This window comes from Gallinula chloropus (assembly GCF_964237585.1).
Source record: "Gallinula chloropus genome assembly, chromosome: 1".
Lineage (NCBI taxonomy): Eukaryota > Metazoa > Chordata > Aves > Gruiformes > Rallidae > Gallinula > Gallinula chloropus.
In genome coordinates, this window is record NC_140085.1 from 136,927,969 (window position 1) to 136,954,679 (window position 26,711).

At 38.2% G+C, this 26,711-nt stretch overlaps 1 protein-coding gene across 1 annotated transcript in view; it reads left to right on the forward strand.

Moving 5' to 3' along the window:
- PUDP (pseudouridine 5'-phosphatase) overlaps nucleotides 1–26,711 on the forward strand; it is a gene marked incomplete at its 5' end in the record, with an annotated part of 78,766 nt that overhangs the window by 24,530 nt on the left and 27,525 nt on the right. The window contains 2 exons of the mRNA XM_084279693.1: nucleotides 10,439–10,657; nucleotides 24,380–24,609. Coding sequence (XP_084135819.1) covers nucleotides 10,439–10,657; nucleotides 24,380–24,609 — 449 coding nt within the window. The remainder of the gene's footprint in view (nucleotides 1–10,438; nucleotides 10,658–24,379; nucleotides 24,610–26,711) is intronic.

Below are 26,711 nucleotides of genomic sequence, written 5' to 3' on the forward strand. Positions count from 1 at the left end.
GTAATTCTTTACCATTCCTTTGAAGTAGTATGTTTGACACATTGCTGCAATTAAGTTTAGAACATTGTCCAAAGCCCCCTGGAAAAATGTTTTTCTTTTCTATTAAAGTCACTCTGTCTTTTGAAATGTTTCCACTGTTTAGGAAACTGACTCTTTGGAAGGTATTGCAGAAGGTAATTTAGAAACATGTAACACCAAGAGTCAAACAACTTGAATTCACAACTTGCCCAAGTGGTTATATGTATACATACACACACACACACATATATTCATACATAAATATGTATTTATGAACATATATATATATAGTCTCCTGGGCAGGCAAAAGCTTTCTGAGAATAAGGAAATAGATATTAGAAGAGAACTGTGCTATGCTGGAGAGATTTCTCTCTGGTCCCATTTTACTGTTTTTTCTTTTTGAGAAATACTTTTCTGATTCTTTCCCCTTCACTTGACTGTTCTTTTTCCCATTGCTGCGGTTTTAGGTTGTGGGTTAAGCAGAACAGCTCTGGGATGCCTGTACAGAGACATTGTTTCTTATAGCTTTCCCTGGAGAAAGCATATCTTAATTAAGAAGATATATTTAGCTATACTTTTGTTAACTTCGATAACATAGTGACCCTTTTGGTTTCATCTACTTTGTGTGGTAGTTTTATCCAAGTGCCTTGGAGAACCTCATTTCAAAACAACTTTTTAAATGCTGTTTGAATTTTCTTCAGGTCAGTGAACTGTTGCCATGTGTTGTCAGTGACACATCAAGAAGAAAAGAGATCCTCTTGGTGAAAGGCCAGCTTCCTTGTGAACATCCTATAGCTGTCCTTCCTAGAGCTAGTAATTGCTCCTCTGGATGAGAACAGTCCCTGTTGCTTTGTTGTAGCAGCCTGTATGCTAATGACAGTGTAACTATTACCTGATGTCATGCACCTTTTAAGAAGCTATGTCTCTGTTAACCACAGGTTTCAGCCAAACAAGTGGGATTGTGTAGGCACCGTATCAACTCAACAGCTGTTTGTTCTGTTTTGAAAGGTTAAGGGCCTGCATGAATATCCAAGACAGCATTTCAGGCAGTTCCTATGTATCAGTAGCTTTTCTAATTTTAAAATGATGAGACACTGTCCCATAGTTAATGTTTATTAAGTACAGTTTTAGAATGTTTTAAATTAAGTCTTATACACTGACCTCTATTTCAAAGTTGGGTTCCTTCATGCTCTGGAGTTGAAATATAGACTTCTCCTTACTTTTTCATGTGCTCTCTTTACTGTTTCATATTGGTGGTGGAATATTTGTTTATAACTTCACATCAGAAGAGTGTTTGTGTGGTTATTTGGGAACTGTTGCTTTCACTTCCCTGTGGCATTAAGAAGGAGGATAAAGTGTATATATGAATACAAGATAGCATTAAAATATGTCCACTGTGTTAATGTAAATTAAAAGCCTTTTGAATTTGTTCAGAAGCTTCTTCCCCTCCCTGTAGAAGCAACATGTTTCGTTGCATATAGAATGAGAAATTGGCTTCCTCTGTAGCTGCCATTGAAGAATATTCTCCCAGTAATATAAGCCCAGAGGGGCAAATACGTGATCCTCGTTTGGGAACAGTTCTGTGCAGCTATTATTTTTTGGGCACCAAACTTACTTTCTTTTTAAGCCTGTTAGCAATAACTTGAATTCACGGTAGGATGTCTCATATCAGAGAGGGGCAGACAGAGTGACAGCACTCTGAGTTAGCCAGTGGCAGTGTGTTTCTCTGGACTTAGTGAAGTAATCGCCATGTAGCATATTTGTATATCTTGGAGTGTACTTATATTAATATTCTAGTACAACAACAACAACAGCAACAAAAAGAAATAGATTAGCAAAAATTAAAGCTCCAGAACACACTTGTACCTGCTCCCTACTAAAATGAATAATGGATCATTTCAGTGAATTTTTCTAAGCACTAATCAAAAATATAATGATTTGCAAATCATTACTCAATTAAATTGGAAGCAATAATTTTCAGCAATTACAGTAATTTTTTTTCTTTATCTTTAGAATCTGTGCTTTATCAGTCACTTAAAATGGTTTACTGAACACCTTGCTCTTCATAACTAGCTTATGATTTTGAAGTAGCCGTTATTTGATGCTTGCTGTTTATTTTAATAGAGGCTTTGCCTGCCTTTAACTTCCAGGTAACAATAGAATGAACTTAAATGGCACTGATTTTGAGAGTAGATTTGTCAAAAGGTGCAAGATATGAATACTGCAGCAGAATTTCCTTTGACTGGTTTGATGGGCCAAACTGCCTTTAGGTTCAGCCTGCTTGGCAGGGTACATCAGCCACCACCACATGCCTTGAAATCTAGGCACAGCTCAGATATTTTGGTTGAGCAGGCATAAAAGCAATGCTTATTTCCTCCTGTGACAGTGACTGAAGTGGTTGTCTCTGTAAGGTGATAAATTTAGATTTCATTTTTCTTCATAAGCATGTTCATTTGGAAAGAATGGGGGGAATAGTAGGGTAAAGAACAGACCATTCCCGTTCCTCATCCCCTGATGAGTCCAAGGTGTTTGAACTGACATTCCTTTAATGAACCCTGAAGTTGACAGGCTTCAGGTTGATTTGTATGCACTGGCTAGCACTCACCTGAGTTTTATTCTTTAAAAGGAAGCTTTTCCCTTTAAAGCACAATAGCATATATACACACATACAATATATAAAAGTATAAAAACAGTTTATATGTATATGCATGTATATAACCTCATAAAAAAATCTCATAGGATGTTAGAGAAGTAAGGTCAGGCCCTAAGGGTACATTGAAAGGCTGAATTTCATTTTCTGGACTAATCCTGTAACACAGACTGTTCTACAAAAAGTACTTTCTGTTGCCTGCTTTCCTCATCCCCACTCTTACTAAGTGCTGCAAGTGATTTTGAGGGCAACTGTTAAACCAATGTTTTTTTTCTCTTCTTAGTCATCATGAGTAACCATAGTCATGTATTTTTAAATGAGTTTTCACAGTAGTGAAAGTGTAAATGGAAGTCTGTTGGGAGGGAAGTGTGGGACTGACCTTTTGCCATAAACATCAAGATAGTTGTCTACTGAAGATCATTTATTTAAAAAACAAAAATCCTCAAATTATCCTTTCCTTTTTCTTTTGTTTGTTTTATTTGGATTTGTGATTGTTTTGTTAAATCAGGAACCTTCAGCTCTAATTCTTCAGAGCATCTGGGTGGTTTAAACTAATATTTGCAATTTCAGACCTGTTCCACTGACAGTTGTGTAGTTGCTTGTCTTTTGCATTGCTTATACTGGGTTTGTCTATCTTGTTTGAATGCTGATCTCTTTCTTTAGTGAAAATCTCAGATTCCCGCTGAAATAAATGGCAAGGTTAGAAAAAGAATGGGGAATGAATATGCACCATGCTTTATTCAGTGGCTCCCTCAGTGACCAGTTTTTATAATGCTTTTGTATTTCTATTTTTCAGTAGTTTTTCATAATATATTATTTCATTTTTTTTTTTTTTTGGTTGAGATGGAGCTGTAATTGATAAACTGTGGATAGTAATACCTTGAAATATTCTTTGGGTTGAGAGGATGTTCCTTTTTCCATTCTAAGCTTGCTGTTCAGAGGCCTTTGGCTGCCCATGCTTTTCTTTTTCCCACTTCCTAAAACCACCAGCAGGATCTTGCTATATATAGCACATATAGTTATACATAGGAATATACAGGGTATATAAGTTATGTGAGTTTTATCTTGGCAGTGACATTTCCTAAACTCTGTGACAGTCCACATACCATTTGGAAATGTGGTGATTGTACTGCTGTTTGATATTCTTATCCTCAGTTATATGGATATTTCAAGAATTGGTTCACTTGTGTAATCAATCAAGATAAGAACATGTACTGCCTGTGGGAAGAGGAGTTGTAGAGCAGCAAGCTTGATGACGGATCTCTTCAGAGCACAGACCCTTACTGAGAGACATCCGTTCCTTGGCTTTCATGCAGTGCTGTAGCATTTGTTATATCCTGAGTCTTCACAGACTTGACACAACTGGTCAGAGAGCGGGTCAGCCTGTCTTTTGTCTGCTGGAGAGGGAGGGAAGGGAACTGTGAGTTCATGATTTTGCCGATGTCGAAGTAGGTGAGCATGAGGACCACTGACTGAGTTCTACATCGGATATTCAAGACTTCACATAACCTTTCTCATGGAAAAACTGTCACTATTCTGGCTTTAAATTTACTGTGTTTAAATCCTATGCTCTTTAACACTATTCAGTTGATGTGGTGGGAGAATAAACACAGGAAGACCCGTGTTACATTTAAATCCTAAATGAGAGAAAATTTAAATGTCATTACTGTCATTATAACTCCATGAGTAGAAGAAACATCTAATACTCTCTCTGCTGTTAATTGCCCCACACCATTTTAACAATCGTGTAAATTTGTTCTCAAGTTAACACATTATACTGTACTAAATGCCACCAATTGGATTGCAAAAAGCAAGGCAGAAATTCCCACTTCATAGAATTGTAGAATGGTCTGGGTTGGAAGGGACCCCAAGGATCATACAGTTCCAACCCCCCTGCCACAGGCAGAGACACCAACCTCCAGGCCTGGATCTACACAAGGCTGCCCAGCGCCCCATCCAACCTGGCCTTGAACACCTCCAGGGACGGGGCATCCACCACCTCTCTGGGCAGCCTGTTCCAGCACCTTACCTCTCTCGCTGTAAAAAACTTGCCCCTAATATCTAATCTAAATCTCCTCTCCTTTAGCTTTAATCCATTTTCCCTTGTGCTGCCATTGTCTACCCTTTTAAAAAGTTGATTCCTGTTTGTATGCTCCCTTCAGGTACTGGAAGGCTGCAATGAGGTCCCCCCACAGCCTTCTCTTCTCCAGGCTGAACAAGCCCAGCTCCCTCAGCCTCTCTTCGTAGGGGAGGTGCTCCAGCCCTCTCATCATCTTCATGGCCTCCTCTGAATCCTCTCCATCAGTGCCACATCTTTCTTGTATTGTAGGCCCCAGATTTGGACACAGGACTCCAGATGGGGCCTCACAAGGGCAGAGTAGAGAGCGACAATCACCTCCCTGTCCCTGCTGGCCACTCCTCTTCTGATGGAGCCCAGGGTACCATTGGCCTTGCGAGCTGCTGGCTCATGTTAAGTTTCTCATCCACCAAAAACCTCGTCTATAATCGTGTTCTGGTTTATAACTATATTTGCCTCTTGTACCCCAAATCATTATTTCACTGATTTGTATGGCTTCTTACGCTGTTGCATACCCTAAAGAGATTCAAGGAATACTGTGAAAGACTGTGTGTTCACTCAGTATTGATGGTGACAAAATCTAATCAGATTTTCCCAATCTTGGGCTAAAATCTTCTTTAAAAAAATTATTAATAGTGTTTCAATTTAGCTAAATTGAATACTGAAGGTAGTTCTCTTTTACATATGGACAGAAATTTGCCCCACCAGCATGGACACAAGAAATGTAGTGCTTGAATTATGTTTAGACTCCCAGCAGAAGGATAAATCATAGGTATATTCCATCTGGGAAATACAATGCAAAGATGGGATGGATTATTCAAACAAAGAACAACTCCGAACCGACGGCTAAGATGAGCTATGGCTACAATGAGCTTTCATGCCTACTGACCTCATCTGCTTGAGAAACTGGACATTACTTTACATTTACTATAATATAATTTTAATAAATTCAGAAGGTGTATATTCTTCTGAAAAAAGTAAGTTCCACATTCATTTATGAAGTTGTAATCATCTGTCTTTAGCTGTCTTCATGTATAAGTAAATGGTTGATAAAGCTGGGCTTTAGATACTGCATTGATGCTTGCTGTACCCCTAACCTAGGTAGATCTGCACTTCTAATTCTGACTCTGTAGTGATTTGAGCAGATTATACACTCCAGTTAATGCACTGTGGCCTGCTTCCAAGTGACCTCCAGGTTTTTCTGAGTGTGTGTCAGCATGTTTTTCTGCCAGATCATAAATTGAGTAACCCAGTGCCCCTGTCATTCTTGTCAGTTTATTTGTATTTATTGTGACTGTCTTTACACACTGTAAATGGCACTAGTGGAGCTGACTTATGGTTTTTTATATAGAAGAAGGGTTGTGATAAAAGTGACCAGAAGATGGTAATTAGCTAGGAAATGGATATTACTCACTTCCAGTGAAATTTAGAGATTAGATGGATAGTATGTCGTGCTGATAATGCCCATGTAAAAGATATATTATGGGATGAGAGTTAGGAAGATGAGTATTTTGAAAAGCAGAAGAGAATGAAGCTGAGATTATATATGTACTGCAACCTCCAGGAACTAAGAAACCTTGCTTTTTCTTCGGCCACTGCCTACTGAGACCTGCTGTGTTCTCATCTTGTATAACCAATGGGAGCTAGCAGACAGGGAAGGATTCACTTCCTTAAACATATGTGTTTATTGCCACATGGGATGCTGAAGGGCATCTGCCTACTCATGCAGTAAGATATAAGTCTCCCCCAGATTACTTAATGCAAGCTGTGTATGGCTATTTTGGATATACTACAGTGTCTGAGTTACTAGTATTTGCCTATAATTAGGCAGTTGAAATTAATTTCTAATCACTCTTGCTTGTTTTATTTCATTGATATATTAATTTGTGTGCATTAGATTTAATTTCTTAGTGTATTGCAGATTCACAGTACTCTGAAATTATGATTCTTTGCTATACTTAAACTCTGATCAATAAATTGTACTATTTTATTTCTTGTTACAGTGGTGGAAAATTTAGCCTGCCTCATATTTGTTAAGCACTTTAGGTTTCCTTCATTTCAATGGGAATATGAAATCTTGAAGTTGTATTGTTATTTAGTATTTGTTTACTGCTGCCTAAATACAAGTGGGACATACAGATTTCCCCTTGTCTTCTATCAAAAGGAACATGTCTTTATTTGTTCCACATCTATGTAGGAAGTGCAGCTTTTTCACCAGTGGTCTCCTCAGATTCTGATTTTGCAGTGTGTGTCTCTGTGTTTGCTCATATCTGTGTAATTTTTTCCCCCAGATTTCGGTTTTTATTCACAAGCAAGTAAAATGTCCACATCTATGCTCTTATCATCCAGTCATGAGAGTTAAAGTCACAGTATTTCTCAAAAAATACAAATATGTAGACTCTCACAAGAGCTCATTAATCTTGAGACGATTATAATTTTCATTGCAACTGAGTTAATGTCCAGGGTCCAAAAGCCGTGACTTCAGGCAGAGTGATCTCTTTGAAGAAAAGTTGGAGGTTTTGTAAGCTAATTCTTTTAAGGGATAATTGATGAGGGGAGGGAAGGAAAGAATGCTTTCTGACATCCTGCTTGCTAAGCGTTTATGTTTCTTTGACTACTTCAGTAAGGTGTGAGACTAGCTCACATGTAAATAAAATGTAGGCAGTGATCAGTGGTGGTATGTTGATAAGTGTTTTGGGTTTTTTTTATTTGCTTATTTTGTGGTTGTGGCTTTTTTCCTCAGCACTGAGAAAACTGATTTCTAATGCATTATGAATTGGATAACAATTAACTGTTAATAGATTTGACCCAAACATTTTTCTGAGTGCACTTCAGTTGGCAAACTGCAACATTACATAACAGATTATTTTTAGGTATGAAATCTGGATGTTACTAACCATTTCTTTAAGAAGAAAAAGAAAGTCCCATTCAGAAGTCTGATATGTGGTGCATAAAATGCAGGAGGCTGTTAAATTGGGTATCTTTAGCTATACAGTAGAGTCTTTCAACTAGATTGATACGTAAAAACATAGAGACCAGTAGGAAAATTTTTGTGTTCTACAATCATACTTTTTGATTCCTAGTTTTATTTTTGCTTAATTTGGTGTGTAGTTCTTAATACGATGAGGAGTCATTTCCAGTTTCAGTTTTAAATTTAGGGTAAGAATAATGTCCTCCACCTGGTGAGTCTGAGATACAGAAGAAAATTCAAGGTATGAGGGAAAAAAAAGGAAAGAACCACGGTGAAAATGTAACACTGTGTTCTTAGTGCACATTTTTAGCTCCTGGAGAGTACCACAGAATCACAAGGTTGGAAGAGACCTTTGAAGATCATCAAGTCCAACCATTCCCATCCTATGCTAAACCATATCCCTCAGTACCTCATCTACCTTTTTTTTGAACACATCCAGGGAAGGTGACTCAACCACTTCCCTGGGCAGCCTGTTCCAGGCCCTGACAACTCTTTCAGTAAAAAAAAAAAATTTTCTAATATCCAATCTAATCCTGCCCTGGCACAGCTTCATGCCATTTCCCCTGGTCCTATCTTCTGTCACCTGGCTGAAGAGACCATCGCCCACCTCTCTACAACCTCCCTTCAGGTAGTTGTAGGTGGTGATAAGGTCTTCCCTCAGCCTCCTCTTGTCCAGGCTAAACAGCCCCAGCTCCCTCAGCTGCTCCTCATATGATTTGCCCTCCAGCACCTTCACCAGCCTTGACAGGTGGACCCTCAGCTGGGTTAAAAACTGGCTGGATGGCCGGGCCCAAAGGGTGGTGGTGAATGGAACCAAATCCAGCTGGAGGCCGGTCACGAGTGGTGTCCCCCAGGGCTCAGTCCTGTGTCCAGTCTTATTCAACATCTTTATCAATGGGTGTCACATCTGCCAGCCTCCGGTTGAGTGGAACTTCCCCAGTCTGCCAGGATTTCTGGCAATATCACACAAAGAAGGAGATTTTTATATTGTTTGTTTGGGATTTTTTGTTTCCTGGTGTTATCCAGCTGAAGGCTTTTCAAAGATCAGTTGCTTGTGTTTCTGCTGTGATACTTTTCCTGTGTGTTTTGTGAGTGTCCAGGGTTATTTTTAACTTTTTTTCAATGTGTAGTATATTAAGAAGCATTTGCTAAATGTAGTAAGAGTTGCTAGGTTTTGGGGTTTTTTTCTTTCAGTTTTAAGTGAAGAGGTTTTTGTCAGCCTTTTGCTGCCCTGTTGAACAGTCCAGGCACATAAATTGGGTCTTTAGCTGATCTTTTGGCTCAACATCCCTTCTGATGTCTGAAGGTAAGCACGGAGAAGAGCACTCTCTCAGGTGGGAGAGCATCTTCAGCACTGCTGCGTGTTCACGTGGTGCTAGGTGTGATGACGGGAAATGGCCCCTGTGTTTTCTCATTTGACTTCAGATGGGAGTCATCTGCTGATCTCGGGACCGGCAGACAGCTGTGGTTAAGTGGCAAGCGTTTGTCAGACTGCAGGGAAGAGCTTTGCACAGTATGGTGCTGGGTTCTGCTTTTCTTTCTTCGGTCTGTCTTCTTCATAGTATCTATGTCACAGCTTAAAGGTTAAACTCTGTTGAATACTTCTTATACATTCAGAAAGTGAGGCAATGTCTGCACAAATTATTTCACTATTTCATAACCCTTACGGAAAATGCTTTTACATCACAGAAAACACGTTGATAATTCGAGTCCCCGGTTTCTCTAAATAAATATTGGAAGAGCAACTACTTCCCTTCCTGAAGGGGTTTTGCCTTTCATGTCTAAAGTGTTAATGATAAACATACCTTTTGAGATACAGATGTTAAAGACATGCATGAGAAGAAAATTAAAGCATGGTTAACAGCAGCAGCTGGCCTTTCAAAGGAGACTACTTAAGAGGATAAACAGACTTGTAGAAAAGTCACCGTTGAAGATCTTTGCTGAAATGAAGCCATTGAAGTTGAAAGGACCTTTCTTCACTATTTTAGTGTTAAATTAAACATTATTGACCTTTTTCAAAGATTTGTCTGGGAGGAAGGAAAGGAAGGATTGTTTGTTTGTATTTAAAATTTTAAAAAAAGTTTAAAACTTAAAAATGCCGTAAGTATAGAAGCTCACACTTCCACTGGCAAAATTCAGCCTGAAGTTTACTCTTGACAGAACCCCCTGGAAATACAAGTGGGTGTGTTCTGCTTGAGTAATCACATGTAAATGTAGAGGTGCCAGCAGCACTATAATAATGACTGTAGTGTCTTTGAAGGCACTCTGAAGCTTCCGTTCAAAGGCACTCTTAAATAATTAAATCCTTTTTTTTTTTTCAATTTGCATGGAATATGTAATTACATCCCCCAAGTACTAGATTTCCTTCCCTTCTTTCTCATGTGAAGAATAAATAAGAGTATTTTAATTAAGACACAGCTTGCTAACCTGTAAAGAAAGGTGATGAGAGAATAGGTCCAAATAGTTCTGTGTTGTGACCTTCAGTAACCTTTTCTTTACACAAAAGTGTTAGCTTAAAAAACCTAGGTACTTCTGAGGTGATTTTAGTAGTCTGGTTTTGCCTTCCTCTATTTACAGAGGGAATTTTGTCCACTTTGGTATGCCCTCTGGCTCCTAGCAGTTCACTCTGTGACCATTTATGTGATCCTCCTTGTGAGAGTGTCTGCTCAGCTGGCTGTACATGATTTTAATTTTGTTTGTTGTTGTTGGTTTTTTTTGGCAGATACTGAGCATCTCTATACAGTAGTGTTCGAAGAGATCTGTGGGCGTTTTGGAAAGACCTATACCTGGGACGTGAAATCCTTGGTCATGGGTAAAAAAGCCCTAGAAGGGGCACAGATTATTCGAGATGTTCTAGATCTTCCAATAACCAAAGAAGAGTTGTTACAAGAAAGTAAAATGAAGCAGGAAAAGATATTCCCTACTGCTGAATTGATGCCAGGTATGTTTTTCTTCACTATTTATAAACTGTTTATGGCATTACTTAAATGCTAACTAAGGTAGAGGTTTTTAATTTGCCTCCCACAAAACAATTTCTTGTGCAGATTTAGTTTCATCACTCTTGCTTTACCAATTTTTACTCTATTCTACCTGTTACTTATCTGTTAAAGGGATATTTTATCTGTTAAAGGGTACTGAAAACTTTTCTTTCTTGTTTACTTGGAGAACAGCTTTTTTCCCTCTTTGTTTTAAAAGAAGAAAAAACTAGATACATGTGCAAACATTATGTTTTGTAAACCAGATATTCTGTGTAATTGTTGGCAGGTGAGCTGGCTATGAAGTAGTCCAGCTTTGTTAAGCACAAAGCCATTTTTAAATGTGAACGTTTGAGCCCACACGTTCTTTCAGCTGGGATTCATCTTGCCTTACCTGAATTTGAGTGTGGCATCTGAGCCAGCTGTGTGTCAGCGGAGAGGGAGGGTTTGTCAAGTTATCCTACATATCTTTTACCAGTGATTGTGCAGGAAGCCCAAATTAGTAGCTTAAAGCAGACACCTCAAGATAAGCAAGAGAATGAAACTTATCTGTGATGTGAACTCATGCTTTTGTATTCCATTATGTTTATACCTGAAATGCTTAGAGAAAAATCCGCAACTGTGCAAGATAAGCAACACCTGAAGCTAGGATTGCAGTTAATTTTTTTTGTAAAATGTTAAAGTTCTTGGAACAAATGTCAGTAAATTATGAGAAAAAAAGAAAAGAGGAGAGAGTACTGAATGGGACTACATGTCACTATAACAAGTGCTAACTTATAATATTTTTCTCTTTGAATGTATGCTTGTTTGTTCTGACAATCTCTACAGTGAATTAACTATTTTACTTTTTAGACTTTTTTATGCTTGGTTTCATTATACATTAAGAGCTTGTAAGTTAAAAGTAGCAATATATGAGGAATAAATAACAAGCAGCAAAAGTGACGTAAATTTTTGGCATCTTAAAAACTGGAGTATGTTGTGCAGACAACCTATTTAGTAAACTCTCTGATGTCTTTTATATGCAAAATTCTTTAAATTGCATCTTTCTCATCTATAGATCCACCTAAAACTGTAAGCCTAGTTAAACTCTTCAGGAAAAGAAGAAGAATGGAGGGAGATGTTTTTAATGTTTTCATCTCATACTTCAGGACTAACTTTGCAGCTATACCTTCTGCAAGACAAACAAACAAACAAACAAAAAAACCTCATCTGGATTTAGAAAATGGCAAATGGCCAGACTGGGTGAAATATTTGGAGGCACAGAGTTGCTGCAATGTAACAGCAAAGGTAATAGATGCCATTAAGTGGATGCTCTCTGCCTGCTGAAGATTGTGATAATGTGGCTGAGCTGGCTTGAACAGAGCTGCAGAGAGGTGATGGAACAGATAAGGCGAAGGAAACAGGGCTGTTCCTGCCTCCAGTAAGTGAATTCTGGGTGTGTAGAAGCTGGGCTATTACAGATGAAACAAGCAAACTTCCTACTGGGACAAGCATTTTTATCATTGGCAGGATTGTTGACTGGTTATCTTCTTCAGTTCAACTGAATATATGTGATTGATAGCTGTCCTTGGGGTATTTCTTAAAGCAGAATTGATGTGAATTTAAATACTTTATGGTCCCTGGCCATTGTGGGGAACAAAGGCAGCCTTAGTCACTGAAGTAATGGAATCTATACTTGTAACACAAACTGAATTGTCGTGAATTCTGAGAAAACCAGGTTGATGTAAGCTAATGAACTTGAAGGAACTGGCTCCAGCTACTCACTATTTAGTTTATTCAAAGACTGACCTGTTCTTCCGTCAGATAACCAGATTTTTTAATCTGATACTTTTATTCTGTCCTTTTGTATCTTCTGAGTACTGATTAGTACAATCCTTCTGGATTTATTCTATGGTTTCTTAATATTCTTTAATTAAGAACGGGCTTCATGCAAGTGTTGTGTGAGATGTAAAAAAGACTGGTGAGGTTTTGAGTTTACAATGTTCTCTGACTAAACTGGTCTTTCAAATACTTACTGGTAAATACAGGAAAGTGAAAATTATTTGTCACGTATTAATGGCATGACCCTGACATGCTGAGTCTATGGCCATCTTTTTACAGTTAACAGGCAGGTGAGGTTCTATTTTTCAATCAATTTCTACTTTTTCTCCAAAAAATAAGATTCAAATTTAGTTTGATGGAGAGCAGTACTGAAGGATGACCAAGAGTGTTTGAAAAAGTGACTCTAGCACAGAAGCACTTGTTTCTGAACCTCTGTGGCTTAACCCCAACCAGCAACTAAGCTTCACAGCTTCTTGCTCACTCCCCTCACAGTGGGATGGGGGAGAGAATCAGAAGGCTAAAGGTGAGAAAACTCCTGTTTTGAGATAATGATGTTTTAATAGGTAAAGCAAAAGCCATGCACGCATGCCAAGCGAACTGAGGAATTAATTCATAACAGTTACTTGGGAGGTCAAATGCCCTCAGTCTATGGGCCACCTATGTGAAATATGTGTAAAATGTCCATAAGTGTCCACAAATGGTGACTGAATTAATTAAGCCCATGACTTTAGAATCCATCTGTTTAAGTGGAAACTCAGGACAGGAGGGGTGATGTGTTGTGTGGAGTTACTGGACACCAAACCCAGCTCAGGTCAGGTCACTGCTGCACTTGCAATGCTTCTTGTGAGTCTTGCCCTCCATTGGTTCAGGTGATTGCCACTGATTCAGCTTGGACTTATCCACAGACTGCAGTCCCCGGGAGTGTAACCTGTTCCAGGTGGAGCCTTATCCATGAGCCACAGTCTCTCCAGGGTACACTTGGTGCAGCATAGACTTATCCACAGCCATAGTCACTCTGAGGAAAACCTGTTCCAGCATGGCCTTATCCATGGACCACAGTGCCTTCAGAGGTGTAGCTGCTGCGGCACAGACATAACCACAGCCACATACACTTCAAGATATACCTTCTCTGGTGTGGTCTTACACATGGCCACAGATGCTTCAGGGTGTCCTGTTCTCTCGTGGACTCATTCACAGGTCACAATCCCTTTGATCTAAGTTCACATTGGGTTTCCAGCCTGCCCACTACAGAAGCAACAGTAGTGCCCTGGCCATCTGCCAGCCTGGGGGCATCACTAGTGCTGTTATCAGAATGCTCCCAGCACAGTAAAATGATAAGCAGTACAGCACTGCAGCAAGCAGTGAAAGCCAAAACCAGCCACTAACAAGCACTCGACTCCACAATAGAGCAAGGCAAGCAAGCCCCATGGCAAGACTTAATGTAAGTATTATAACTACCTAGCAACAACTGAGAACATCAGCGTGTTATCAATGTTATTCTCATACTGAATCCAAAACATGGCATTATACTAGGAAGAAAATTAACTCTGTCACAGCCAAAACCAGGACATTGGACATAAGAAGACCTATGCACGTGCTTGTGCCAGCGATGTTAACTCTTTTAATTCCCAAATCAAGTATGTCATGGATGAGTAGGGATGGTGTGTTGTATAAACATACAGTTGGCAAAGCAATTCTTTGTCTGACAGGCTACATCACAGCCATGCCAGTTAATGTACAACAGTTCTGAGACATTGGTGATTGAAGACAGAATTTTGATTATTTAGTGTGGCTGAACTGTCTGACAAGCTTCAATACATCAGGCTGTGGTCAAAATACAGATTTCATCTGTGAAGATGATCTATCCATTTCAAATATGGAATTTTCCAGTAACTAGGAGTTTTTCAGTTAGATTTATTTTTAGTTCTGAAAAGTATCTTAGGGAAGGCTAGTTTTGATTCAGTGGGGAAAGGAATTAATAGACAATGCTGACAAAATGACAGGGCTGCTCCTTGTGCTGTTCCTCTAAATATTACTGTCAGAGCACAGAAACTGTTATCTGCAAGTGTAACATAGCTGCCTTCCTGAAAATGCAGTGCCATGTTGTAGGGAAGTGGGTTGTCAGAATGAGGAGTGAGAAGCAGAGCAGAAGAAAACCATGCATATGTACATTTACCTATACCTGTGTACTTGTGCCTTTGCTTAACATAAATGCAGAATGTACAAAAAGACTTGAAAACATAACTCCAAGTCACACACCTACCAACAATTATATCATCATGTCAGGGTTATCAAATGAATGTCATTCTTTCATCACAGTTTCTGGGTTTTGGCTCTTCATCACCACAAAAGGACAGATCCTTAAGGATTATCTGGTGGTTTATACCTTTCAGACATTTCCCATTCCTGAGTCTTGTTCATGATAACTGCTATTTATTTGTTTCAGCTCCTGTTGAGGCAGCAAAGAATGGGATGTGCAAACTAAGTTCAGTTGACTGTCTCTTGCAGACATGAGGAGGTAATTTCATAGCTCAGTTTTAGTACCAAATGAAGCCAGTCAGAAATCACAAAAGGAAAAGAAAGAAAAGCAGTTCCAGTTCCAGTGTCAGCTGGTAGTGGGTGGACCCTAGCTGGAGGCTAGGTGCCCACCAAAACTGTTCTATCACTTCCCTCCTTGACTGACTGGACTGGGGAGAGAAAGTATAACAAAAGGCTCGTGGGCCAAAATAAGGACAGGGAGCAATCACTCACCGGTTACCATAGCAGGTAACACGGACTCAACTTGGGAAAAATTAATTTATTAACAAACACCACAGAGTAGAATAATGAGAAATAAAATCAAATCTTAAAAACACCTTCCCCTGCCATCCCTCAGTTCTTCCCAGAGTCAATTTCATTCCTGAATTCTCTACTTCCTCCCACCCAGCCGCACAGGGGGAGGTGGAATGGGGACCGAGGTCAGTTCATCACAAATTGTCTCTGTCACTTCTTCCTCCTCAGGGGAAGGACTCCTCATATGCTTCCCATGCTTCAGCATGGGGTCTCTCCCATGTTGCAATTCTCCACCAACTTCTCCAATGTGAATCCTTCCCTCAAGCTGCAGTTCTTCATGAACTGTTCAAGTGACGGTCCCTTCCATAGGGTGCAGTCTTTCAGGAACAGACTGCTCCAGCACGGGTCCTCCGTGGGGTCACAAGTCCTGCCAGCAAACCTTCTCCACCATGGGCTTCTTCCCACAGGGTCACAGACGCATTTGTGCATCCACCTTGCATGATGTCCTCCAAGGGCTACAAGTAGATATCTGCTCCACTGTGAACCTCCATGGGCTGCAGGGGGACAGCCTGACTCACCATGGCCTGCAGGAGAATTTCTGCTCTGGCACATGGAGCATTTCCTTCCCCTCCTTCTTCGTTGACCTTGGTATCTGCAGAGTTGTTCCTCTCACATCTTCTCACTCCTCTCTCTGACTATTAAAAACTGCTATTAGTTTTTTTCCCCTTCTGAACTATACTATTCCAGAGGTGCTACCACCATTACTGACAGGCTCAGCCTTGTCCAGCAGCGGGCCCATCTCGGAGTCAGCTGGCATTGGCTCTGTTGGATCTGGGGGAAGCTTCTAGCAGTTTCTCACAGAAGCCACGCCTGCAGCCCCCCACAGCCAAAGCCTTGCCATGCAAGCCCAATACACAGCTCACTCTTTTTTTTTTTTGTTTTGTTTAACAGTTCTATTCAACCAGCAGTCTAGTTTGCTTAGCTCTTGTTTCCTTGATTCATGTTGTGCCCTTAACAGTTAAACAGACTTCCTACAACGTTTTCTTTTCTTTTCTTTGCTATTATTGTTTTAATGGTAGGAAACTAGTGAGGCCATGCTGAGCTCAGTGAGCCTGTAACCCCTAGAGATCAGTCAATTAACTGCAAACTCAGAATGATGCTGTCTGTTTGGCTGATTTCAAACACTTGGGCTTTGCATTAAGTGCTAAAGGACTGCAACCCAAAAATGCTTGTTTGGAAGTCAGGAGCACAGTCGGTAGAGGTTCTGTGTTGTGTAAAATTCAGTACTTTTTTTTTTTTTTCGTGGCCATGAACGTGTCAGTCTGTCCAGACTACAAAGAGATTTTCAATTTAGTGAGTAGGGAGTGTCTGCCACCAGAAGGATCTTGGGTATTTTTTAGAGAGCAATAATATGAGAAGATAGAATTCTTTATTAATAGCCAATTATCTTCCAAATTGGGAAGTAGGTTATTAGTTTCCACCTCCACTCTTGTAGCTAAGAGAAAAAGTAACGTACCTTTGCATGCAGCATTTCTAATATCGCAGAACAAAAAAGAGGCAGGTGGATCTGAGAGTTACATTTCCATAGTTCGTGGCAATTACACCAGTGGCAGATAGTACTGTCTCTGTCACACTGTCACCTTCACAGTATCAATTCTGACTTCACTTGAGGATCAAGAGCAAGTGTAGGTAATGAACAGTGCTGTGCTGATGGACTTGCAAGTATTGTCACACACCAGGCTATGTAAAAAAAATATCTTTTAATCAATTTGTGTCTTAAGTGAACAGACAGCTGCTTCTAGTTCTCTGTGAGGTTGTTTTGGTGGTTTTTTTAGTTTGTTGTGTCCTTTTAGTGTTCAGAGGCTGCTGAGGTTTTTACTGTAGAATCATTTTTATGAACTTTAAAAATTATCGTTGAATTGGCTAGAAATCTGAGCAACTTGACAAAGCTCTGAGTGCTAATGTTAGCTTTTCTTTGATTAAAGACAGTGAATTCTTGAAAAGCTTTAAGTGCGGTCTGATACTGCATTCAGTGTAGGAACTGTAAATGATTTTGAAAAAGAGGAGCAGTCTTTTTGTACAGAGGCTATATTTATCCTTAAGTTTTCTATTTGTGCACAACTGATCATAAATCATACCAGACATGCATAATGCATGTACACATTTAATTCAAGCAATGCATGGAGCACTTTGGTTTCCTTTACTCTTTTTCTCAGCAGTAAATCTTTTTTTCCAAATACACACTGAACGCTCTCAGACAGCTTTTTTTTTTTTGTGTAGTGTTACAGCAAAATGAAGTGGACTTGAATATGGGTCTCTAAAGAGCCTTGATTTTGGTGCCCCAGAGGTCAGGTGTCCTGTGTTCTCATGCTGTTAGTGTGAGTAGAAAGCTAACTGCATCTACGTGGTGGTGAATGAGGAGCAACACTGTGATAGATGTATATGAAGATCTTAGACAGGGAGTGTTGAAAGTCTGCAATAAAGAGTAAGATGCATTTGGACTCATAATTTGTATGCACAAGCGATGTGAAGAATGTGTTCAAGTGACCAGTGTAGTTCTATCAACAAAAATTTCAGTGCACAGGGCAAAAGCCTACTGATCAAGACAGTCTTATCTGAAAAAGCCTGTAGCCAGCTTGTTTCTTCTGCGGAATATACTGCATGTCATCTCCAAGACTTAACAAGTATGGCTATATTAGCACAGGTTACAGAGCGTAGATGAGCTCCAAAAGTATAGCAGGGAAAGAGAAATGAAACAATCATCTACATCAGTGAAGGAAAAGGGAGACAGGGTAAAAAAGGTAGTAGATTAAACTGTTTGTCAAATGTGATGCAGAAAGTAAAACAAAAATTATTATTTTTTGAAAGAGTAAGTAGCTTACATGGAAAAAAAAAAGTCCAAGCAAACTAAGAATATATAATTACAGTACAATATGCAGGGGAAAATATTTGGTTGTCCATTAGATACATTTGGGTTTGTTGCAATTTTTTCTGTTAAAAAGAAATTTGAGACATGTTTCAAACTCCCTCTCCCCCCACACTTCAAAGAAGCACATTCCTTACAATTATGGGAGAGATTCATTCTTTTGACTTATGTTTGACAGTAAAATAAATACCTAAAAGTTCTCATGATTAACTTTTCAAATGACAGTGGCCTGTATGGCTTATTGAAGTAAGGACAGTGAGTCTCTTTTCATCGATGAAAATTAACTGAGGACCGAATTACATATTGCAATTACAAAATACAGTGGAAAAAATGAAAATAGCACACGAATTTAGCTGGATAATCAAATAACTGTGGAGGGGAATGAGATAATTCAGTAAGTAAAATGTTCTAAATAGCTTACTTTTTCTACACTACTTCTGTTATCCCCAAAACTATGTCAAAGGATACCCAGCAGTTGTGGAGAGCACTAATGTTGTTACTGTAATCATAATGATTTGAGGCCTGTGTGAGAGAAGATTTCAAATAAGAATTAATACTTTCCTTAAGGTAATTGTACTGTGGAGAAGGGTTTGGGCATAGAATGTTATCTTCATATCAGTTTTAAAACACCCATTTGGTGTTTGGGTTTAGTTTTTTTAGGAGTTCACATGTGTTTGCTTTCTGAAAAATGCAGCTTTGAAGAAGAAGACACAAAATAATAATTTTAAGGCCATCCAAAGCTTTTATCATTTTATCAGAAAGCCCTTAGCTTTCTGTCATACTTTAGCTTGAACTTTCACTTGAATCCGAGAATGAACAGGCAGAATGTATGAAAAGTCCACAGTATAACCTGATTTCGTTGGCTACTTGATGCTTGTCTTTAATTAGTATGCAGATTAAGCTGTATTTTTGGTATTTTGTTTTGAATTGGCTGTTGGTTGGGTTTTTTGGTTAGATTTGTTGGGGTTTTTTTTTTCCATTACCAGCCATCCTGGACTGTAGTAATCTTGTGTTAGTTTTTTTTCTGGTTATTACATGTCCAGCACTGTAATAGTTTGGATATGTACAAAACTCATTTTGAAGAATATAAAGTATTTATGCATATGATGGCTCAAAAAATTCTTGTACAAAATGTGCTTAAATTGGTTAGCACCATAGCTAAGTTAGAAACTCTAAAGGAATATTATCTATGATGGTTGATGCAGAACTGAAAACCCTGTCAGCAGCTTGAGTTTAATTTGAGGTTGAGAAAAATGGGGATGTGTCTGCTATAAGTCCTTCCTAGGAGAACATGGTAGCTTTCAAATAACAACTTTTAAAATAAGACATGACACTGACACACACACACAGTCTTGTCTGTTATCCACTGATTTCCTGTTTCTCCTCCTGGGGTTGTATAATATTTTAAATAGTATTAGTTAGAAAATAAAGATAATTAGTACCTAGGTGGCACTCAGGGACGGAGAAAGGAGATGCAGAAAAGGTATGGTACACTGATGTTCATGATAGGGTTTGCTACTGAAAATGCCTTTTTTTTTTTTTATTTGAGACCTTCTCAGCCAGGTAATGTTCCTGCAATTAAATTTTTAAGTTTAAATTTCATAAAAGCTACCTTGTAAAATTTAGGATATTGACTTCTTGTGGTCCTATTAACCATGTATTCTTTTGGTTAAGAGAAGGCCTTGGGGAGTCTGTTCATTTTTTAAGGGCTTTTTCTTACATAAGTTCTTTTTTAGGATTGAAACAGACTTTAGAAAAGACAGTGGGGCTGTCTATGGGTAGCTATGTGACCTTGTTCCTGCAGTCTGGGCTGGCAGTGCACAGCCAGCTCCATTCCACAAGCCGTAAGCGAGTAGGACTGTCTGTGCTTATAAGACCACCCAGCAGTGGATTTTCAGGTTAAGGTACTTCCAGAGCTTCATGTGTGATGATGGTGTAGTTTTGCCTTTCAAAGAAATATGAACACCAGAAGTCATTCACCTGGTGAAAAAAGGAAACTGAAATGATGGTTCAGGGCAGAAGTGGCATGAATAATCCTCTTCCCTATCTCATACATTTGCCCACTTTAGGATGGAGATTACTTCCTTTTCTATCTTAAAAAGAATTCTTGTACTCTACTTTAACATGTTCCTAGAAACTTCACATTAAAAAAGAGAAAAAGAAAAATGGCTTTGTAAGACAAAAGTTTGGTTGGAGACTTAGACTTAAAGAAAAAACAGGAAAAAAAAAGCAGAGCTTTATCTTATTTCTTGATTTGACTAAAGGCTTTTCACATGAAACAGATTTGATTCTGGAATTCCAGCAGTGATATAAATTAAGCAAAATGTTCTGTTCAGTAGTAGACAAACACAAGGGATAGTGCAAAAATTTGTAGGTATATCAAAATGTAGTAAAATGTACATGTTCACCATTCTGAAGTATTCTGTATGTCACAAAGCTCATGTTTGTATAAAGCTAAAAGGAAAATAAAAATACCCGTTATTTTCCATCAATTTGAATTCTGTCTCAGGAGTTATGGCTTATGAATTTTCCTTTATAATTAATAATCCCATTTGATTATAAAATGTGATAACTAAAAAAAAAAATCCTGTACAAACCAGTGTTGTAATTGCATATAAATAATTAGATTTCGACTATCATTAGATCATTTTAGCATAGCATTATTTGGTTTCCTGAACTCTTGCTGTACATATTTGTGTTAGTCAATGAAAAGGAAAATGCGACAGTTAACCCAAGGGTTTTGTTGTTTGGTATAAGTCTTAATTTTTGTTTGTCAGTTGATCCAGTGTATTTAGTCACCATGGTTTCTGCTGAATCCAAGGAGAACAAACAGCGCATTTGGAGTTTAATGAAGGAATAATACTTCCTTTTTTAAAAAAAAAAAATTCTGCAAATTTCAGAAGAGAAGTGCTGATCTCTTTCTTTAAAATATGTTTGTGGAAATCCTTACTGTTGGTTTAGTTTGCTGTGTTTTGGTTTGGTTGGTTGGGTTTTTTTTCCTTTTCCAAAAGTTAACTTCATTGACATTTTTGATTAATTGCTGTTTAAAGATGAAGGCATTTAAAGTTGATCCTTCCTCTTTTCAGCTTCTGCAACTAAATTCAGTTTACAATTTTTTCATCTATTTCTCTTTCCAATAGTCACCAGTGTTTAACTATTACATTTAGAAAATAATAGGCTTCTGCATGTATTGCAAAACTATATTTAAATAGGCAGAGAAAAGAAATACAATTCTCCTTTTCTATTATTTGAAATGAAAGACTACATTTGAAAATAAAGAATTGTCAGTGAAGAAAATTCTTGCCATATCTGCAACTTTCCTTCCCCACACAAAAATCATGGAATGTTTCTCAAGATGTATATTTTTTCTGTCATCAAGTTATGCTTTTCCCAAAATACGCCAAAAATGGGTTCAACATTATCACATAAATATACCCACTATAAGATCATTATGCAGTGTCCCCAGCACTATGTATGTTTATTATTTCAAACTCTGTAAATGAGAGAAAAAGCACACAGGGAAACATTTTATTTTATATAGTTATGATCCTGAAAAAAAAAAAAAAAAACAAAAAAGTTCAAAGTCAAAGAAATATCTTCTTACTGAATGGTATAGTCTTAATTTCTGAAGCTGGTATCCGACTGACATCAGCCCCTAAGAGAGCTCAGTTCCTCTCTTTTGCAATTACTAAAACAAGTAAAACTCGGCAGAGAAGAGGTGCTGTCAGTCACAGTTGTTAATACCAGAGCTTTATCTATTGATGCTGTGAACCCAGAGTAATGAACACCTCAAGCCTAATGGGTAGAAACTTCAATCCGATCCAGTCTTCTAGGGAAGGTTAATGCAGGGAACAGTGAAAACACAGTGGTCTCTGTAGGAGTGAAACATGCTTCATTATTCAGTGCAAGTTTTGAGTTTCCTAGGCAGGGATTGCAGTGCTTCTTCACTGCAGCATTCTAAATGCTGGCTGTCTCTCTCAGACAAAGCAATTAGCAGTGTCTAATGGTCTTTTTGGTGATTACGTGAAGAATTTGTGTCGTACTGCCTGAGATTGTTATTGCATGTGTGCGACATCAGAAGTGTATCCTTCTGCTGGAAAAAGAGAGATCCCTTTTCTTTTGATAGTTTTTTTAATCAAAGATGTTAAAAGAAAAAATAAAAGAACTTGCTAAGCTTTCAGTAGGAGGCATGGAGTATGGTCCTAGGAAACCTATCATACAGGTCCCACTGTGATGGATGGGCTTCAATCCCTTACATGGTAGCTACAAGTCAGTTAGGACTTAACCAGTTCACAGGAATTTTCACCATAATTCTTCATGATCACTGAGTTTTTAATTGGTTGCTTTTGATCGAAAAATCTGTACAGATATAGGGCTTAATGGCAAATGGCATATGCCAGGGGAATTTTCTTACAGATCTTTAAAGCAGTTCCCTGCTTTCCTGTCTGTTGACATTTTTTTGTAAAAATAGCACAAGAAAGATTCTAAGAAAGGTATTATCTTCCTAATGAAGAATTGTGTGCTGAATTAGTACAATAATTGTGTCAGCCATTTGATATGGTGGTAAAGTGTCTAGAACTATAGTGGTGGTAATTGATGCAAACAAAAAGGGATTTTGTTGATCTGTAGCTTTTACAAAGAAATAACAAACCTGTTATGAAAATATTTTTCAGCTCCTACTGTCTTGAGATTCTTAAGTTATGCAAGCTATTCTTCCATATGCTATTTAATTTTTTTCTGCAGCTCATTTTCCTCTTGTATTTTTTTCCTAATCTGTCTTCCTATGTTTACACATATGCAAATAAAGCATATGCAGTTTTTAAATAGCGTACTTTTATTAAAGTGCATTTTCTGAATAATGTAAATCTTTGTTTTCTGAAGCTATTAGGGACACATACATTTTAGCTCCCTTTTAGTGTGAGGACCCAAAATGAGAAAGTAAACACACACACAAACACATTTACACACCAAAATCATGATGTGGGCTGGGGGAATATAGGAGAAAACCCTGAAGAAATAACATTTCTGCAACAGTGCTTTTCTGTAGCTGGGTATCTCCAATAGAAACGTAGAATAAACATACCTGGTGATGGATGAACTGAAGCTGTGATGCAGTGGGACTGAAGAAAATTCACTCTTTGAAATAGCACAACTTTAGAGAAAACTACCTATATCAGGTCAAAGACATAGAAGATAGAAAAAGTCTTGCCTAATCTTTAGATCTCTTCTTTATATTGCTATATACACAATAGAATTTAGAATATATTCCTTTGAATTAACTTTATTTGAAAAAAAAGACACTTAGGCTACTGCTTTGCATTAAGAGATCTTAGTTCTGCCATCATGTTTCAGAATGATGACATAATCTGTATCTGGAAGGTAAAGTTAACTTCTATTTGTCATCGCATTTCTTCTACTCTAACTGATTTTTACTGTCAGTAAGACAACATTGTTGAAATATGCTAAATACATTGTAAGTAGCTGTCCTGGTTTGGGCTGAGAGGGAGGACTGTCGTGGTTCAAACCTGCCTGGCTACTAAACACCATGCCACCATTTGCTCATTCCCCCTGATGAGAAAAATTTATGTGTGGAGATAAAAGCAGTTTAATAGTAAAAGCAAAAGCTGTGCACACAAGTGAAACAAAACAAGGAATTCATTCCCCACTGCCCATGGGCAGGCAGGTGTTCAGCCATCCCCAGGAAAGCAGGGCTCCGTCATGTGGAACCGTTAATTGGGAAGACAAATACCATCACTCTGAACACCGCCACTGCACCCCCATCCATCCTCTTCCCACAGCCCCTTATATGCTGATCATGACATCACATGGTACGGGATATCCCTTGGGTCAGTTGGGGTCAGCTGTCCCAGCTGTGTTACCTCCCAACTCCTTGTGCACCCCCAGCCTCCTCACTGGGGGGGTGGGGTGAGGAGCAGCAAAGGCCTTGGCTCTGTGTGAGCCCTGCTCAGCAGTGACAGAAAACATCTCTATACAACAAAAACATCTCTACATTACCAACACTGTTTCCACCACAAATCAAAAGCATACCCTCATACTAGCTACTATGAAGAAAATTATCGCAGCTGAGATGAGGACAGTAGGTATAAATATCAATATGCTACATATATGCTTATATATAGAAAATAAAATGTATGTATTTGTCTTGCAGGGGTTGATAAGCTGATCCGTCACTTACACAAACACAACATACCAATAGCTGTTGCCACCAGCTCAGCTGAAGCAACATTTCAGATGAAAACTTCCAGACACAAAGACTTCTTTGGTCTTTTTCATCATATTGTGTTGGGAGATGACCCCGAAGTGAAGTGTGGCAAGCCACAGCCTGATGCATTTCTAGTTTGTGCAAAGAGATTTCACCCTCCTGCACCTCCAGAGAAGGTAAGAAGGGGAGGGAACAAATCAACTGATAAGTTAGGAATATTCTGTTTCATCTATATTTGGATATATTTTTTAATCTAATACTTAGATTGAGATTTAATATAAACATTCCAAAAATGAGAAACCTCTGTTTTCAAAGCCTTTTATGCTGTTGAAGCAAGAGACTGCTGGAAAGCATCGTTTCCACTGCTACGTATGATGGTTGTAATGCAGATTGCTCTGATTTACTACATGGTAATGTGCAGTAATAGGAGAGTGTAATGAATTTCCGCTCTATGCATAAATCTGCAAGTTTAACTTCACTACCCAAAGTTTGGAAACAGCTATTTAAACATAGATCAGGTTATTTTTCATACAGTCATGGCTGATTTACCTCTGAAGATTCTAAACATTAAAGATACTTCTTTGTAAAGAGAGCATGTGTTTTTCCTGAGCCATCTCTTTCCTCTTGCATCATAATTCTGGTTCTCTGACTTAAAACTACTACTTTTGAGCAATCGTTCTCAGATAGTGGAGGTGTTTAGTTTCTGCCTCTCATACATAACTTTCCAAAGTGTTCTGAAATATAAATCTGTACGGAGAATATTTGAAAGAGTTAGTTAAAATAATGTCTTTGCCTTAAATTTTTCCTTAAAATATTTTTCTCACTTGTTTATCCTGAATGGAATATAAGTTCTGAAGTTTTGGAGTTTCATTACTGCAGAAAAATGCATTACATTCTGATTTTTAAGGAACAACTTTATATGGACTGTAATTTCTGTTTTCTCAGTAGGATTATTGAGGAAAAAACGGTTACACTTATACATACAGAATTATTAGCTAAGATTCTTCAGCCTTTCAGACTTCAAGTTTCCACCCAGGTATTTGTGCTTCCTGGGAATAGAAAGTGAAGCAATTTTGATGCAATGTGGCATACTGTGAACAGAGTAATTCAAACTGGGTTTGTTTTGTTTAGTTTTTTGTGTTGTTTTGTTGGGTTTGTTTTTTCTTTTGCAAGTTCTCCTTACATTCTCTGTGTGTTATCAACTTCATGTGGAAACTTAGGTGTTTAGCTAACACCAGATGTGCATGATCGTGTTCACATGGAAGGCAGTTGCATGGTTAGGTACTTGTGTGAGTAGGCCTTGTATAGTAAATTCCAAATGTGGAAGAATCTACAGCAAGGCTGTAAATCTCACCCAAGAGTCAAGTAGTTATGAATATTGAACAAGTTAATACTCAGCTGAGAGCAAATATTGGAAAGCAGCCCAAGGTTTTGGAGGCGGTAAGAGAGGAGTTGAAAACAAGCTCAAAGCACAGAATAATTTTGCTTTCTTACAAAATTTTTCTTTCTTGCTTACCTGTATGTTGAAGGAACAAATAATCAGGGTGTATCCCTGTAATGTTCTATGTTGTGGGGTCTTTTGTGAAACAGGATGAGAGGTGTATAGTGTATATTTTTCAATTGGTTGGAAGTGCGGCTGTAATGTGTTCTGTAACTCTGAATATAAAAGGGCATCATGTATTGAGAATTTATATGAATCTGGGTCATAATTGGTATTGTTTCTGAAGGAGAGGTAAGGAAATTGAATGTCAGCTGTGTTAATGACAAATTAAACTATTATTTCATTTGAGGAGCCTAATAGTAATAATACAGAGGTACAGCTTTCCCAAAGCTCTTAATTTCTTTGGCTCTATTTCAGAAAAGTCACAAGGTAGTAATAATTTAAAAAGGCAGAAACATTAAAAAAGTCCAAGCCAAATCCAAACAACAACAAATAAAACAGTGACACCATGTTGCTGGTATTTTATTTATTCAGCAGTAAGCAGCCGTGGTAACAGTGAAAAGATATTTGAAGATAATCATAGCGTCTGTATCACACTTAATATTCTTAAACTTTAAAGAATTGCTAGAGAAAATTTCAGAGTGTTTGTTGCAGTTTTGCATAGTTATTCTTTTTAACCTTTCTTTGAAGTACAAAGATGTTGTGCCACTAAATTTATTTCAAATATGGCTCTAGCTCAGAGGTTTTAGGACATTCCCATGAAAACATTTATACATACTTCTAGTATACTCATGTCATTAAAAACACATGAATTAATTATTTATTTACTCGAGGATG